This window comes from Echiichthys vipera, assembly GCF_963691815.1.
Source record: "Echiichthys vipera genome assembly, chromosome: 5".
Classification (NCBI taxonomy): domain Eukaryota; kingdom Metazoa; phylum Chordata; class Actinopteri; order Perciformes; family Trachinidae; genus Echiichthys; species Echiichthys vipera.
The window spans coordinates 27,624,054-27,638,684 of NC_139830.1; the positions used below are offsets into that span (position 1 = coordinate 27,624,054).

Sequence of the window (14,631 nt, forward strand, 5' to 3'; positions counted from 1 at the left end):
GTCCACAGAAATGAAATAGAAACCGAGTGATGTGGTGTTGAGTTCAGTAGAAATGTCTACATTTTGTTCATGTCTGTGACATGTTCTACATACACATCAAAACTGTAGTGAAAGTGCTGTCATGATGTCAAGATAACTGTCAAAGAACATTCTCGGTCTCTCTTTGACTCTGACATGCTGCTCAGGAGGGTGGTGTCGCTGTTCTAACCTGTTAACATGGGTGCTGAAAAAAGCAACAGGTTCGGCAAAGCCCATTCGTTGTGTGTGCAGTTGGGCTGGGCCGTAAGCCTATCCAAAGTGAGCCATTGTAGTGGTTTTTATGTTTGAAAAGATGTAATTGTTGGCTGGAATAGACAGTAGGTGTAGAGCAACATTGTCACTGTAACACCACAATGGTTCCTTTTCATTTTTTACTAATGTCTTCTGTGGTTTATATAGAGTGAGCACATGGGTCACCCCCTCATATTACATCATTTGCACCCAAAATAGAGCCTTAAATAGTCTATGCTTTAATTACTGCTCCGGGACCTGATGATAAACCTGCTCCTGACCTCTCCAGCTTTATCAGCCACAGCCTAAAGTTTATAATACTGCTAATATGTGTTACCGGTGCAGACAGAAACCGTACACAGATGTGTGTTGAACTTATGACATCCACATAACATATTATGTAATTTATTTTGAGCCGCTGGGTTATCTACTCATCCCTTTTTTCATTATCTCTTTGTTGTGTTCTGTCATGTTGTGGAGACAGTGTGTCTGCTGTGCTGTGTGATAGAGGAGGTGTGTGTCAGGACACACCAGTGTGAGGCCACAAGGCCGAGAGCCGCAGCTGCTAGAGAGAGGAAGAGGAAACTTGACTGGCACTGTGGGTCGATGTGTGTGTGGGTGGGTGTGTTAGCGGAGGATGGCTCAAGGTTACGCCATTCCTCTGCTTGGGACCAACGTCACACATCCTGCCCTTGCTCAATACCTCCCTACCAACACACACACTCACACACTCAGACCCAAAGTACATTGAGGCTGCAGCAGCCGGACGCCTCCCGCAGGGCGTGGTCCATTGTTTGGAAACATGTTTGTTTGTCACGCTGCAAGTCTTTGCGATGTCTGCCCTCCCTTCACCACCCCAGCTTCATTTAAAAAAAACGATAGCAGAACAAGGAAGAAATAGATAATCTCATTTGCATGCAGAGATATTTGTGAGTCCAGTAGCAGAGTACGCAGTAATTCCTACTTTAATAACATTAAAAAACTCCCGATGCGATAAATATTCCTGCAGCTTGAGAATGATCGCATATGGCAGATAAGCAGCATGTAAGGAAACAAAAATGAAGCCGAGATGACAGAGTTGTTTTGAATGAAGGTTAGTTTCAGTTTATGAAATCCTATGTTTTTGAAGTTGTGCTCATTCAAATTAGGCACATATTGAGTGCAGAAGATCTGTATCACAAGATTTAGGAGAGTTTGCGTTCATGCATTTTTCTACAGCTGTACGCCCACACAGAGCAGCACACACCAGCGCTGCTGTACTGTAGGACAGCTGAGGGAATGTCAGACATGCAAACATGCGTGCTACCACATATGACCTAACACTTAGTCTTTTGTACTAATCATTTCTCATGATGTGTAGCTCTATATGCTATCTCTGTTGTGTTCCTCAGGGGATTACATTTTCTTATTTCACATATTATATGTGACCAGATGTTCTGCAGATCCCATATGGAAAAAGTCTCAAATAATATATTTGAGAGTTTCAGATGATTCTAGGGTCAGATATTGTGATCCCGCTAACCTCCTTGTGCGGTCTGTTCATTGATGTTTTCTACCAAAGAAAACTTAACACCAGAGAAGGACAAAGTTAACATTGGGGAGTCCAGCTCCTTGCAGGTACAGAGGGATCTCAAATCTACCTTTGTACGAAGGGAACCAGACACACTTTACCTGACTGAAGAGTAGAATCCATCTGCAGTCTTTCTTTGCATTTGCATCATTTATTTCTGTTTCACACAAATGATACAGTTGTTTTTAAAATACAAACCTGCTTTGATTAACTACCTATATGGCACATAAAACAACTACTATCTTATTTTAAGTTTCAGGTTTTCCTTTCACCAGATATTTTTCACATGTATGCTTAAAAATAGATTTTTTAAATTCTAATTAAAATGTTGATCAGAACATTGTAACATTTATTGTAACATTAATGAAGGTTTTGCAGAGCCGTTGTTTTAGACTGCATTAGTTTAAGCTGTAACTACTGTAGTTGTTAGTAGAATACTTGAAAATTCAAAACAAGTAAACCTAAACTTCCACTCTGACATTATGGGATAATTTAGCTTCACAATGAATCAAATATCCCTTTTTTATCTGCCACACTTCAGAATTGGATACATATTTGGATATACTGTATGAATATTCACTTCTTTTCTTCCTTTCACAACAATCGCCATGTACAGAAAATGCAGACGGTGCGGTAAAATAGATTTGTTTTTAAAATGATCATGGTGACATTAAATAAGATCTGTCAGGACTTTAGTTTTTACCATAATCATGCTGCCATGAACAGCTTAAAGGGGAGGTGATTGAGATGGTGACAAAGTGTGATTTTAAAAATGTTAACGTTAGTGTAACATATGATGTGTTTAGCCACGATTACATTCATGACCTTCCCATCACCAGCAACAGACTCAGGACAAAGAGAAGAGGGGAGCGAGTTGGGAAATGCAGGACCCCGCACAAAGAATCGTGTTTCTTTGAGTTTGTGAGAGCAATGCGCTGCATGTTCGCAATGTGCGAATCATATCACACACACACACACACACACACACACACACACACACACACACACACACACACACACACACACACACACACACACACACACACACACACACACACACACACACACACACACACACACACACACACACACACACCAACCCTCCATCCATCTTTTATACCAAATGTCACCCTTAATGCATAATGGGGGGGGGGGGGGCTTTCATCCTCCCCAGTCCTCCACTCCCAAATACCTCCGCTGGCCCCATCACACCTCGGCCAACTGCACACACTCACACAGAGGCCTCCTCCTGAATGAAACTACGTGGTAATCAGGGGGAGTGGGTGAATCGATGGACTGCGATCCTTGAAAGGAGTATGTGGGACTTGGGGGAGGGTGGTGGGGGAGGGGTGATGGGTGATGGAGGGCGCCATGAGGCTCAAATTGATGCAAGGTCGCTGAAAATGAAGATAGCGGCACGAGACAAAAGGGAGGGCGGTCTAGGCGTGGAGAGGAGAATGCAGGGGAAGGAGGCAAATTGATTTGTCTGGGGGATGGGATGAGCCAGGGGAGAGGGAAGAAGGGGTGAATAAATTGAGGGGTGAAAATGAACGTAGAAAAATATATTGGAAAAGGAAGATTCTTCTGGGTGGCTATAGTACTATAAATGCCTTAAAGTACTGCTGCAAATTCCTTAAAGCTGCTCCAGTGGTTACTTTACAGTCCCATTGTTGCTCATGAGTTTTTTGGTTTAAGTATTCGGTGCTTTGATTCTGTTCCCAGGCTAAGGAATCCCCATTGTTCGACACTCAATGGCTAATGTGTGGTCATCTTCATATAGAGCGATGCAATATTGAAAGAAGTAGATTTTTTTGTTTTCTGGTGTACTCAAGTGATTCATGGTACAGTCATTAAGTGAATCACAGTTTACATACTGTAGTATGGAATGTGTAAAAAGCCAAACATTTTTCTAAGCAGTGACCTCAAAAGTGACTCAAACACAAGTATTTCTGACAGTGTGCGTGTGTGTGTGTGTGTTGGTGGTTAGAGTCAGCTTAGCTTTTGTTCACATAGTATATGTTAAAAAAGCTCTTTCAAAATAATAGTGCCATGATGCCACGCTGAATTTTTCACATTCCCATCCACATTTTCACTCCTATAAGCAGCAAAGGGCTATGAGCCCGGCTGTCTGCTGCAACACTAACAGGCTGATGTGGACAAAACTCAGTAAAGTTCAATAAAGACAGGATCAGATTTTGATCTACTTTATTTTGACCATACTGATCCATTCAAATATGGCTGGATTGGCCTCCATACTATTTGCCACTAAAACTTTCTACACATATGAGTTTTGTAGACATGTTTAACTTCTTACAGTGCTTTGAGTTTTAATATTAGTAGCATTATTGGCAGCTGTATGTTGGTATTATTGGTATTAAAGGTCTGAGCCTGTGCACTTTTCCGTATGTGTGCTGGAAAATCATTAGATCTTGTGTTCTCAGCGCTGTGTTTAGCAAATTGGGTGCATTTCAAGGTGTTGTGGTTTTATCGGACTTCTGATCTGTGTGTGTGTATGTGTAGTTCTTATAGTGTGAAAATAGAGTCACTGTGTTGAGGGCAGTCATAAGTTGCAGTTTCTCTCTGGGCTCTTTATTTGCTTTTTGTCACAGTAATGCACTCGACATATTTGCACACGTATCTGTCCTCGGTCCAAGAGGCCTAATCTATATGCAGCCTTTTGAAATAAGGGCTGCAATTCTGTGACCCCACCACTGGCTTTGTTTTCATGCCGATTTACTGGCTTGAAGCAGGAAGAGTCAGGAAAGACTGGGAGAGTGAGGTGGGGTGAGTGTTAAGATCCTGAGCTGTATTCTAATCCACACTGTCGTGCTTTGGCGGTTCCAGCCTGTTTCATCTTGCACTCTTCATTGACACTGTGGCCTTTTTTAGAAGTGTGCTGATTGGACAGATTTCAGGTGATGTCTCTCATTTGTTGGAACAAGTCTGTTTTTGTCACAAATTTTAATTTGGTCCAATAAGATGAATGTCAGTCCATCTCATTATACATCAACATAATGCCCAGGTATCTCTCACCCCTCAAGAACTTAACTACATTTGAGTCCAGAGATTACATTATAAACTGTCTTGTAATGGTTTGGTGATTGTGGTGGATGGTGATAAGTGACACAACTGTCTTATCTAAGTAGCACAAACTGCCACAGTGCTGTCATTTCTCAGTTTTATCCAGTTCAAGTGAGTGCAAGTTGACGAACAAGTCCGTTAAAAACAGCCATTTAAAAAGGTTCACACTTCACGTGACATCTTGTGCATGTTTTCATGGTAGTGAGGCATTATGGGAACTGAAGTACGACTGAGTCTCTGAGGCTTCCCAATCTCTTTTATGTCTTTCTTCCTCTTGTCATCTCCAATACAGATGAAAAGTTCAAGCTAGTTTGTTTCTGTGAGATATTTCTGTTTCTGCTCAGCGCTCAGAGGAGAGCAGATGGAGGGATAAGAGTTTGATGTTTATGCTGCAGGACCTCAGACCTCACTTGACCTAAAGGGTTCAGGTAGAGGCAGGCTGAAGTGTCTGAAGTTAAGGGCTGAAGGCAAAAAAGTAATGTTACCAACTATGGCGCTAATAAAGTGATAGACAGATTCCAATTTAAACCGTGAGTTAAAACAATGGTAATTGATCACATGACTCACAATGAAAGCATTTACACTTGCCTCTATGCTGAGTATTCCAATCTGTGTGTCTGTGGTAAGGTTGTCACAATACTAGAATTTTAAGTCGATACCGATATAATTAGGGCAGACTGACGTAGTTCGTTTTCTTGTGTTGTGTAGCTCAGGGGTTTCTGTGGACATTAAATGATTCCATGAAAGAGGTTATACCCTGGATTCAGTTGGTGAATCAGTTGTTGTAAGTCAGGTTTCTCCACAGTGTAAACAGGGATCTGCTCCATGCTAATGTATTCAGCTACAGTCCTGTTTATCTTCTGTGTTTCTAGTGACTTGGCACCATATTATCGTTGCTGATTAAACAGAGTTGGTACAGCAGGCTGTTACTGTTTCTTTCCGTTGCTGGTGGACTTTTCAGACATGTTGTGTCACCCTGTTAAATTAACATTAGACGGAAAGGACTGATGACGTTAGCTGCTTAGCTCTACCGTTAGGGTTAATGTTTATAATTAGACGGTAGTGGCTAGTTTACATCTTTAGCCTTCTCCCTGGTCGTTAGCCTCGTATGCTAAATACTTCCAAACAGCACTTTTGCTTTGTTCATTTTCTACTAAAACTGGTCCTGAAGGTACTCCAGCAGCAGCAGCAGCAGCTGTGTTCAGTCAGCTCAGTGTTGTTAACATGATGAACCAGTGTTCATGTGCTCAGAGAGACGAGCTGCAGCTTCTGTCTTGTTTTGCCCCCTCCAGATGACGTTACGTGTTGGGGCAGAGGTACTGCAAATTTTTAGTATTGATTATTTTCCATGCTGATTTTTTTGACAACCCTACGTGTGTGTGTGTGTGTGTGTGTGTGTGTGTGTGTGTGTGTGTGTGTGTGTGTGTGTGTGTGTGTGTGTGTGTGTGTGTGTGTGTGTGTGTGTGTGTGTGTGTGTGTGTGTGTGTGTGTGTGTGTGTGTGTGTGTGTGTGTGTGTGTGTGTGTGTGTGTGTGTGTGTGTGTGTGTGTGTGTGTGTGTGTGTGTGTGTGTGTGTGTGCGCGTGCGTGTGCGCATGCGTGTGTGTGTGAGACATATAGGGGACGGACTAGAAGTAGAGAGGTGAATGTGTGTCAATTAAGTTTACAAAAGAGCAAAACAAGACTAAGAGTCCACACACAAAGTGACCATGAATGTGAGATGGAGGCTCTGATCTAGTGACTTCAATTCTATGTTTGCAACACCGGTTAGGGTTTTGAATTACATTTTAAAATATCTGTTTGCACTGCACTTTACATGGGAGTGACATTTATTTATTTTTGCTGCTAATGTACACTTTGTCATTTGTTAATAAATAATAAGTACATTTGTATCTGTGTTGATTTGATACGTTTTTTTTAATAAGGCTAAATGTTTATGTCAAACCTGATGTCTTCACTCACATGGCAAGGTATAGGGTTCATTCATTCAACAGTAGTATTAGATTGGGTATCGGCCGATACGCTCAGCACGGGTATCGCTATTGGAGTTGATTGGAAAAACATGAATCGGTGCATCTCTACTTACTGATTATGACTAACTAGTAACATATTCTAACTTGACTGTAGGATATTTTGTTGCCCTTTCTACCTTAATTATATATATATAAGTATTTTATGGCATTTTGCATATTCACTCGTCTTGTTTTACTGCGTTTTCTAAGGCGACATCCTTTGAGTTGTAAGGGATTAGAGGGTTATTCTGCTAAATATTGAGGCCTGTGTAAAACTCTGTGAATGCAGGTCAAGTATGAGATTTAGTGCCAAGCAAGTAATATTTTTTTAGTTTTTTTTTCATGTTGTAAAAAGTTTGAAATCAGAGCTTGCCATGTGTTTGAGCACAGTGCGTTGGGCGTTCAGGGCAGATCAATGTGCCGATGTCACCTAGTGCCACACAGACGCAGCAACACGTGTATAACACCAGTGATCTCATAGCCACGCATGAATGTGAGGAATGCAGACTGAGAGGGGTCAGATGAGACGCATAGGTGGCCGGCTTACTCTCGCTTTTTACCTTTGGGTGTCTGGCACCAGGCTGCAGTCACATGACTACAGGAGCAGAGTCAAGGTCACATGGTGTTCATCGGTGGCTTTGATGTTATATGATGGAAGGAGATACTCTGCAGTAAGGTTGTCACGATGCCAACATTTTAAATCTTGATACAATTATCGTGAGAAAAAATTATACTCTATTCCCCTTTCCATACCACGGCATGAACGAAAAAGTCCTTGGCACAAATAATAGGATCATTTTTTTTCACTTTTTAAATTAGACAAAAAGAAGGACAAATTAGCATTGCTGGCACAGAAAAAAGTCACTGAACACATACCATCACACAGGTGATTTTCTTCCACGTTGTTTCCTCTGTGCAGCCATGAGTTGAAAATCTGATCATGGTATACAGTATTACCATACCTGATTATTATCATCAGTTACATGGAATGAAAACAGAATGTTTTTCTTGTTGTGTTTTAATGGAAACTTGAATTTGTGGTTTTAAAAAAATGGAAGTATGTGTAAAACAGTCTACTGTTTGAAGATAAACACAAACTCCAGGAGGAAATAAGAAGCAGGACCTTTAAAAGACCTCGACTGCTGCTGTCTGTACCACTAACTCGCACACAAAAACCCTTATGTCACCCCCTTGAAGCATTTTATTTTCAATACCCTAGATAAGCAAATATACATGATATTATAATCGTCGATTTTCACACCATAGGCCCTTCTGTGCGGAGTTTTCATGTTCTCCCTAGGTCTGCGTGGGTTTTCTCCAGGTTCTCCGGTTTCCTCCCACAGTCCAAAGACATGCACGTGTTAGGTTCATTGATGACTCTTAATTGCCCGTAGGTGTGAATGGTTGTCTGTCTCTGTCCGTCTCTATGTTCCCTGTGATAGACTGGCATCCTGTCCAGGGTGGACCCCGCCTCACGCTCGATGTCAGCTGGGATCGGCTCTAGCCCCCCCGCGACCCCGACGGGGTCAAGCGGTTGAAGATGAATGAATGAATGAATGAATGAAAGAGTGAATGTATACTGTGAAACCGGTGTACCACCTCATCACTACTACTGACGCCAATACAGATTATGTTTATATAACACAACATTATATGTTTTGTGTTAAATTACATTTTTTCTACACAACAATAATCTGTCTTTCTCCATTTTCTTCATACTTACAGTTGTACTAATAATTCCTCTAGCCCTTCTCAGATTGTCTAGCTTTTCCTTTAAACCATTTGTAGAACGGTATGGAGAGATAGAATACATGTACAGTGATTGAACTTAATAGTAAATTTACCGGCAAAAAAGAGATATTGTTTAGGATATGCCTTTATTCAAAGTGTTATACCGGCAGTTCACCCCTCTCTCTCTCTCTCTCTCTCCTCAGCATACCTCCCTGTCAGCCAGCCGCTCAGAGAAGGGTACTGGCTGGTCGAGCCGCTCGCTTGGTGCCCGATGTCGTAACTCCATCGCCTTGTGTTCAGATGAGCAGCCACACATCGGAAACTACCGGCTGCTCAAAACCATCGGCAAGGGCAACTTTGCCAAGGTCAAGCTAGCACGACACATTCTGACCGGCAAAGAGGTGAGTTTAAAGAAACAGAGAGGCAGGACAACTGCAAAAACTGTTCACCGCTGCACTGGAGAAGAGAAGAGAACACACCTTGACTCCTCCCAATGATGGTGTTTAAATAACAGTTCCACCGAGTTCACAGCACCTTCTGTTCACTTGTACACCCAGCCAATACTGTCTAGGCTCACAGCTCAAACTCTATGAAGAGAGACAGCCATGTTTTCCTTTTGTGAGGGTGTATGCCGTGTGTTTAAATACACTGTAGTCTTTCTTCTCGTAAAACCCTGACCTACATTAGTTGAGTTGATAACACCATCAGGCTCAGCAGGAACTTTGTGTGTCTGCCTCTGGCTCGATCATGTGAGAGCTGTTGTGTTCCACCCATATAAAGCAGAAGACAGTTATCGGTGGTTTATAGTGATAGTTTGACGCAGTCTTTGACCGGGTCACCACATGTTGTTAAGCCTCTTATGAAGCTTTGTTGGTTTGTTCTCAGCTTCTGTGTTCTTCACATGCTGTAAAACGCTGTGTAGTTTTAACTCACTACAGTGTAGGTGGATTCGTTTTTGGAGGCATTATGTTTTCAGTCTGTCCGTCCGTACGTACGCACGTCCGTCCCATTCTTTAGATGTGACACTCAAGGATGAACTGATTAGATGTAAGAGGTCAAACGTCAAGGTCACTGTGACGTCACACACGTTTTTGTCAATAAGTCAAGAATTCCTGCTCTGATTTTGACAACATTTCACTCAAATGTATAACAGGATAAAATAAAGTGATGACATTTTATATCCAAAAGGTCAAAGGTCATCTTCACTGTGACCTCATGTTTCTGTCCACTATTCAACGCCATAACTCAGGAATAGAAGAGGAGACATTTGGTCAGCTAGTAAATCGGTGACAATTAATCTGTGCTGATTGTTTAGAGCTTCGATGCTGCCTGGTTGAAGATGTAAATGCAAAAATACACCTAATACCTTTCATCAAATTCCTTTAAAGTCTACATATATTATGGAAGTCTAGACAGACATGGATGTAAACTTGTCTTTAAATCCATGTTTTATATAATTCAGAGCAAATTTTTCAGTAGCCGCCACCAATCTGACATAGACGAAGACAGACGCAGCTGTTGATGGAAAAGTGTGCAAAAGTTCTTTCATGCATTCCAATACGATAGCCCAGCAAAGAATACTAGCTTATAGGAACTCAAAGTATTATATTTTTGTTCACGTTGACAAATGTCACAATTTATTGATTGTGAAAAAAAAGGTTTTTGTTAATTTCTCTTTCTGTTGTTTCCACCAAGGTTGCAATAAAGATCATCGATAAAACCCAACTCAACCCAACAAGCCTACAGAAGGTAAGTGACATGTTAGTGTGTGAGTGAGTGAGTGAGTGGATGAGTGAGTGAGTGATTGAGTGAGGATATATCAAAGATGGGAGTATAAGCGGCCATCAAGACCCACAATACAAACACATACAGATGTTTTTGGTTGATGGGTTTTTCAGCCCACAGACATCAAACTCATGTGTAGATCCTTTAATATTCTTTGAGCAGAAACTGAGCTGTTGAATTTAGTATATAAAGTACATAGCATTACTGTTTTTCTACTTTCTTCTTTTTGTGATCTCTGTCTCAATCCCCTGCTTACATTATCTACTTAACCTCTGTAAGTGCATAATAACTGAACGCTCACTCCGGTGTCCTAAGTGTGTTCGTTTGCATTGTGTTGCGTCTTCACGTGTTGTTGTGCCTTTGCTAAAGTAGCTCTCAGATGACCCTTGCGTGCAGCAGTTGTCTGAACTTTGACCTTTTGGGTTGTTGTGAAACTTAGTGTTGGGAAAACTGTTACTGGCTGCAGGTTAAGAGCTGGAAACTCTGCATCGCTTCAGGGAGGATTTGCCTAACTTCAGCTGTTGCACTAGTCTTTAATAAAGGGCTCGTCTGTCCAGTAATAGGGGTGATTTTATGACATTTAAGACGGGGAAGCATTGAGATCTGCCTTGTATCAGTGTAGCATCATTTGTCCCCACAGTCCCTGGGAGCTAACTAGGTTAAATACCTGGGCTAATGTACGGAAATGTATGTTTGTCCAGAGTCATGTATTAACTACATGTGTTCCACTCATGGCTCTAATGAGATTAACATCCTGTCTGAACTTGGTGTGTGCGTACGTGCTCGCGTGCGTGCGTGCGTGCGTGCGTGAGTGTGTGCGTGTGTGCATGCGTGTGTTTGTTAATTGAGAGCGATCTAATGAAATAAAATTGAGTGAGAGACAGCCTCAGGCCTGCATTCTGTTCTCATGCAGTTGCAGTTTTTTCTCTCTCTTTGTAGGTGGCGTTTTCACCACTGAAGATAAAGCAGTATTGAAACAATGGTGTCGGTGCTGTCTTTAATAAATTCTTTATTAGTTTTCTTGTGACTGCATATTAGTAGGGCTGCACAATGAATAGTTTTTTTTTTTAATTGTCATTGTGATATCAACTTCCCCAATAAACACTCAACACATGAAATACACAGGGATTTTTTGAGGTAGTATCAGAAGAAAACTGCACTTTAAAATGTTACTTTCATTCTATTTTTAAATGGAGCCTTTTGGGTTGAGTTTAATGTTCAATTTGTTGACTTAAATAACGCTGGAAATAACTTCCTTCCAGTTTTTTAATTGAACAGTTGAACTGAAAGCAGCAGAAGGAACTGAGTACACTTAAATATCAATTCTTTTTATCACAAGTAATATATTTATAACAACGTTTTTCGCATATTTTCCCCATATCAGCCCTGTTGTTTCATGCTGTCAATGCAGGTTAAACTCTCTGAAAAAGTAAATCTTGCATCATTCACTAGAGAACACTGTCATAACTGCAGAGTGAGAGGTGTAGACACCAAAACGGTTCACATCCTTGAACAGAAGTGAGCGTTCTAAAGAAAAATACAATATTGGCACCAGTATTTTTGAGGGTTGCAGCTTACATTCATTTCCATTATTGATTCATCTGCTGATTCTTTTTTTCAGTTAATCAATTCATGTTTAATATTGTTTTTGCTTGAAAACTGACTCCAACAGTTAATAAGGAATCGAAGCAGTTGCAGATACTGTGCCTTTTTAAGGCATGTGCTGTACTGTATGTTTGTTCTCACTTTTGCACCCGCGCTCCGTCGCCTTTAGAGATAGTTTTAACCTTGTGTGATTCTGTTCCCACCGTTCATACAAGTTGCTCTTTGTTTTGCTGACCAAACTGTGGCCTCGTCTGATTATGAGTCTACTTTATCAGCACCTTCACTTTAACAAGCACACTCTGTGGCATCACTGAGATCGATACTGCACACAGCTAACCTATTGATGAATACTCAGCTGGTTAGCTAACCGGTCCGGGCTGGGTGTTCACTCTATTGATAACACAGAGTTGGGTTATTGATGGTGTCTGGTTCTGTGCGATAGTTGCTCCACCTGGCCTAGATACTGACAGGACTTATCTCCCTGCATCTTTGACTGTCTGGTCACAACTAAATAAAAACAAAATAAACATATATATGTAGCTAGAGATTGCAATAGATGTACTTTCTCATATTCCGATGTCTGCTGGCAAAATCCCATTTCTTTTAGCTCTAATTCTACCTCACAATTCTGTATGCGGGGAACATGCTTGTGTCTCTGCAGTTTATAAAAAGTTTAAATATATCTGTTATGGTCCAGCCCAGGCTCTTTTGAACAGCTTCTCTCTGTTTGATTCCCTGTCATTATGTTTTACCTGGAAATAACATCAGATAACAGCATAGACATTTCAGTGTTACCGGTACTTTAAAAAATTTCAATACTTAATTTTGCTCATTTAATACAAGAGGATACAGAATTATCTGTGGCTGCCCACTGCTCCTTGTGTATAGGATTGCAGACAAATTTGTCTCTCAATGTATTTCATTGCTCAGAAATGACAAAGGAATCTTATCTCAATTACCAACTCTGGATGGAATTTGAACCAGCTAAGTTGGGCCATGCTAAAAGTTTCAGTTCAGTCTGAAGTCTGAGCAAAGTGCTATTAAAAGACCAGACTAACCTGAGGATTTAGACGGATAAATGTATCGAACCGTAGGGACCATTACAAATCTCACGACCCTTGAATTGTTTGCTGTTTAGAGAAAAGAAACACAGGTGGATAAGGAAGAGAAAACATACTCTGATCAATTTTTTATTCTGGCTGCAAAATGTTCAGATCATATTGGCTGTGAAATCTAAACTGTTTGCCAGTTCTGTTGTTTATATTTATAGACTCTCGTCATTGAACGGCAGTGGTGTGATTCAACTTTTTTATTTTTTCTCGGAACGTCATTCGCCCTCTGTTCCAACAGTGAGATGCCTCCTCAATTAGAGCACAAATCAATTATCAGTTGAATCTATAAACTAAGACCTTGGTTTTAACGAGGCTGGTTGCATGTGTGTGTGCGTGTGTGCGTGTGTGTGCGCATGTTTCTGCGCGTACGTGTGCTGCAGCAGAGTGGTAATGGTCTAGTGCTGCATAGCGCAGAGCTGCCAGTTGCGTCCTGTCCCGTCAGCATTATTGTAGTTACTGTAGGACACTATGCATGCTGCCAGGTGACACGGTCTCTCTCCATCTCTTTGTCTCTGTCGGTCACATAACCTCTCTAACACTACATCTCTCTTCGTCCTGCGTTCACCTACTCTATAATCCACAAACAAGGGCCGAAATGAATGTTTCATTTCATTATGCATCAAAAAAGCCTATTTATATGAGGAGTTCATTAATTGTGTGTAATTGTTTTTAGTCTGTAAAATGTCCCAGCTGACCATCAGTCCAGTTCATAAGTTATACAACAGAGAAATGCAAATCCTCCTGTTTAAGTAGCTGTACACGTTAGGCATTTTTACTTGACATCAACTCAAACAATTCATCCGTTATCAAAATTGTTGCCTATCTCTTCTCTAATGTTGAGTATAAAAGCAATAACTGTTTTTATGAATGTTTTATTCGATCACTCAAAATTGAGATTAATTAGCTGATTACATGACGGTAGCTTTAAATGACTGGATCACTCTGGATCAGCACTTTACATGTGAGGCTGGACTTTTTGAAATATTCTCTGGAGGAATGTCAGAAAATGCCCTTCATGGAGTGTCCCTGCTCCATTTTGGTTTGAAGACCATTAGCAGATGTGTCTTTCTCTGATGATGAAAACGTGCAGCATTAGCAGATACTGGAGTATATTTGACTAACATTAATTAGACTTTTGTCTTTTCATGGGGGATTGGTTTATTTGCTTCAGTGTACCTAATGGAGAGGCACATCATTTGCATTTTAATATGAATTAACATTTATATTCAAAATATATTGTTTACACAGTTGGGTTGAAAAAGAACCAAACAGTAGCTTCTGTCAACTTTAATTCTTCAATAAATTCTCTTTATGTCTCAGATTGTGCTCTGTCAGCTTCTCTGTACCTTAGCTTTACGCTTTCTGTCTCTCTCTCACCACTCCTCCCTTTTGAAGTAGAGTCATCGTCACAGGATACATCAAAACCTAAATACTATGCAGTACTTCTAATAACATTAACTAAATTTT

At 40.8% G+C, this 14,631-nt stretch overlaps 1 protein-coding gene across 3 annotated transcripts in view; it reads left to right on the plus strand.

Moving 5' to 3' along the window:
- mark4b (MAP/microtubule affinity-regulating kinase 4b) overlaps positions 1-14,631 on the plus strand; it is a 63,342-nt gene that overhangs the window by 15,049 nt on the left and 33,662 nt on the right. For all 3 annotated transcript variants that reach the window (XR_014593210.1, XM_083913908.1, XM_083913909.1), the window contains exons 2-3: positions 8,866-9,063; positions 10,358-10,411. Coding sequence is in view for 2 of the 3 variants with exons in the window: in XM_083913908.1 (XP_083770034.1) it covers positions 8,866-9,063; positions 10,358-10,411 (252 nt within the window). In the remaining variant the exon portion in view is untranslated. The remainder of the gene's footprint in view (positions 1-8,865; positions 9,064-10,357; positions 10,412-14,631) is intronic.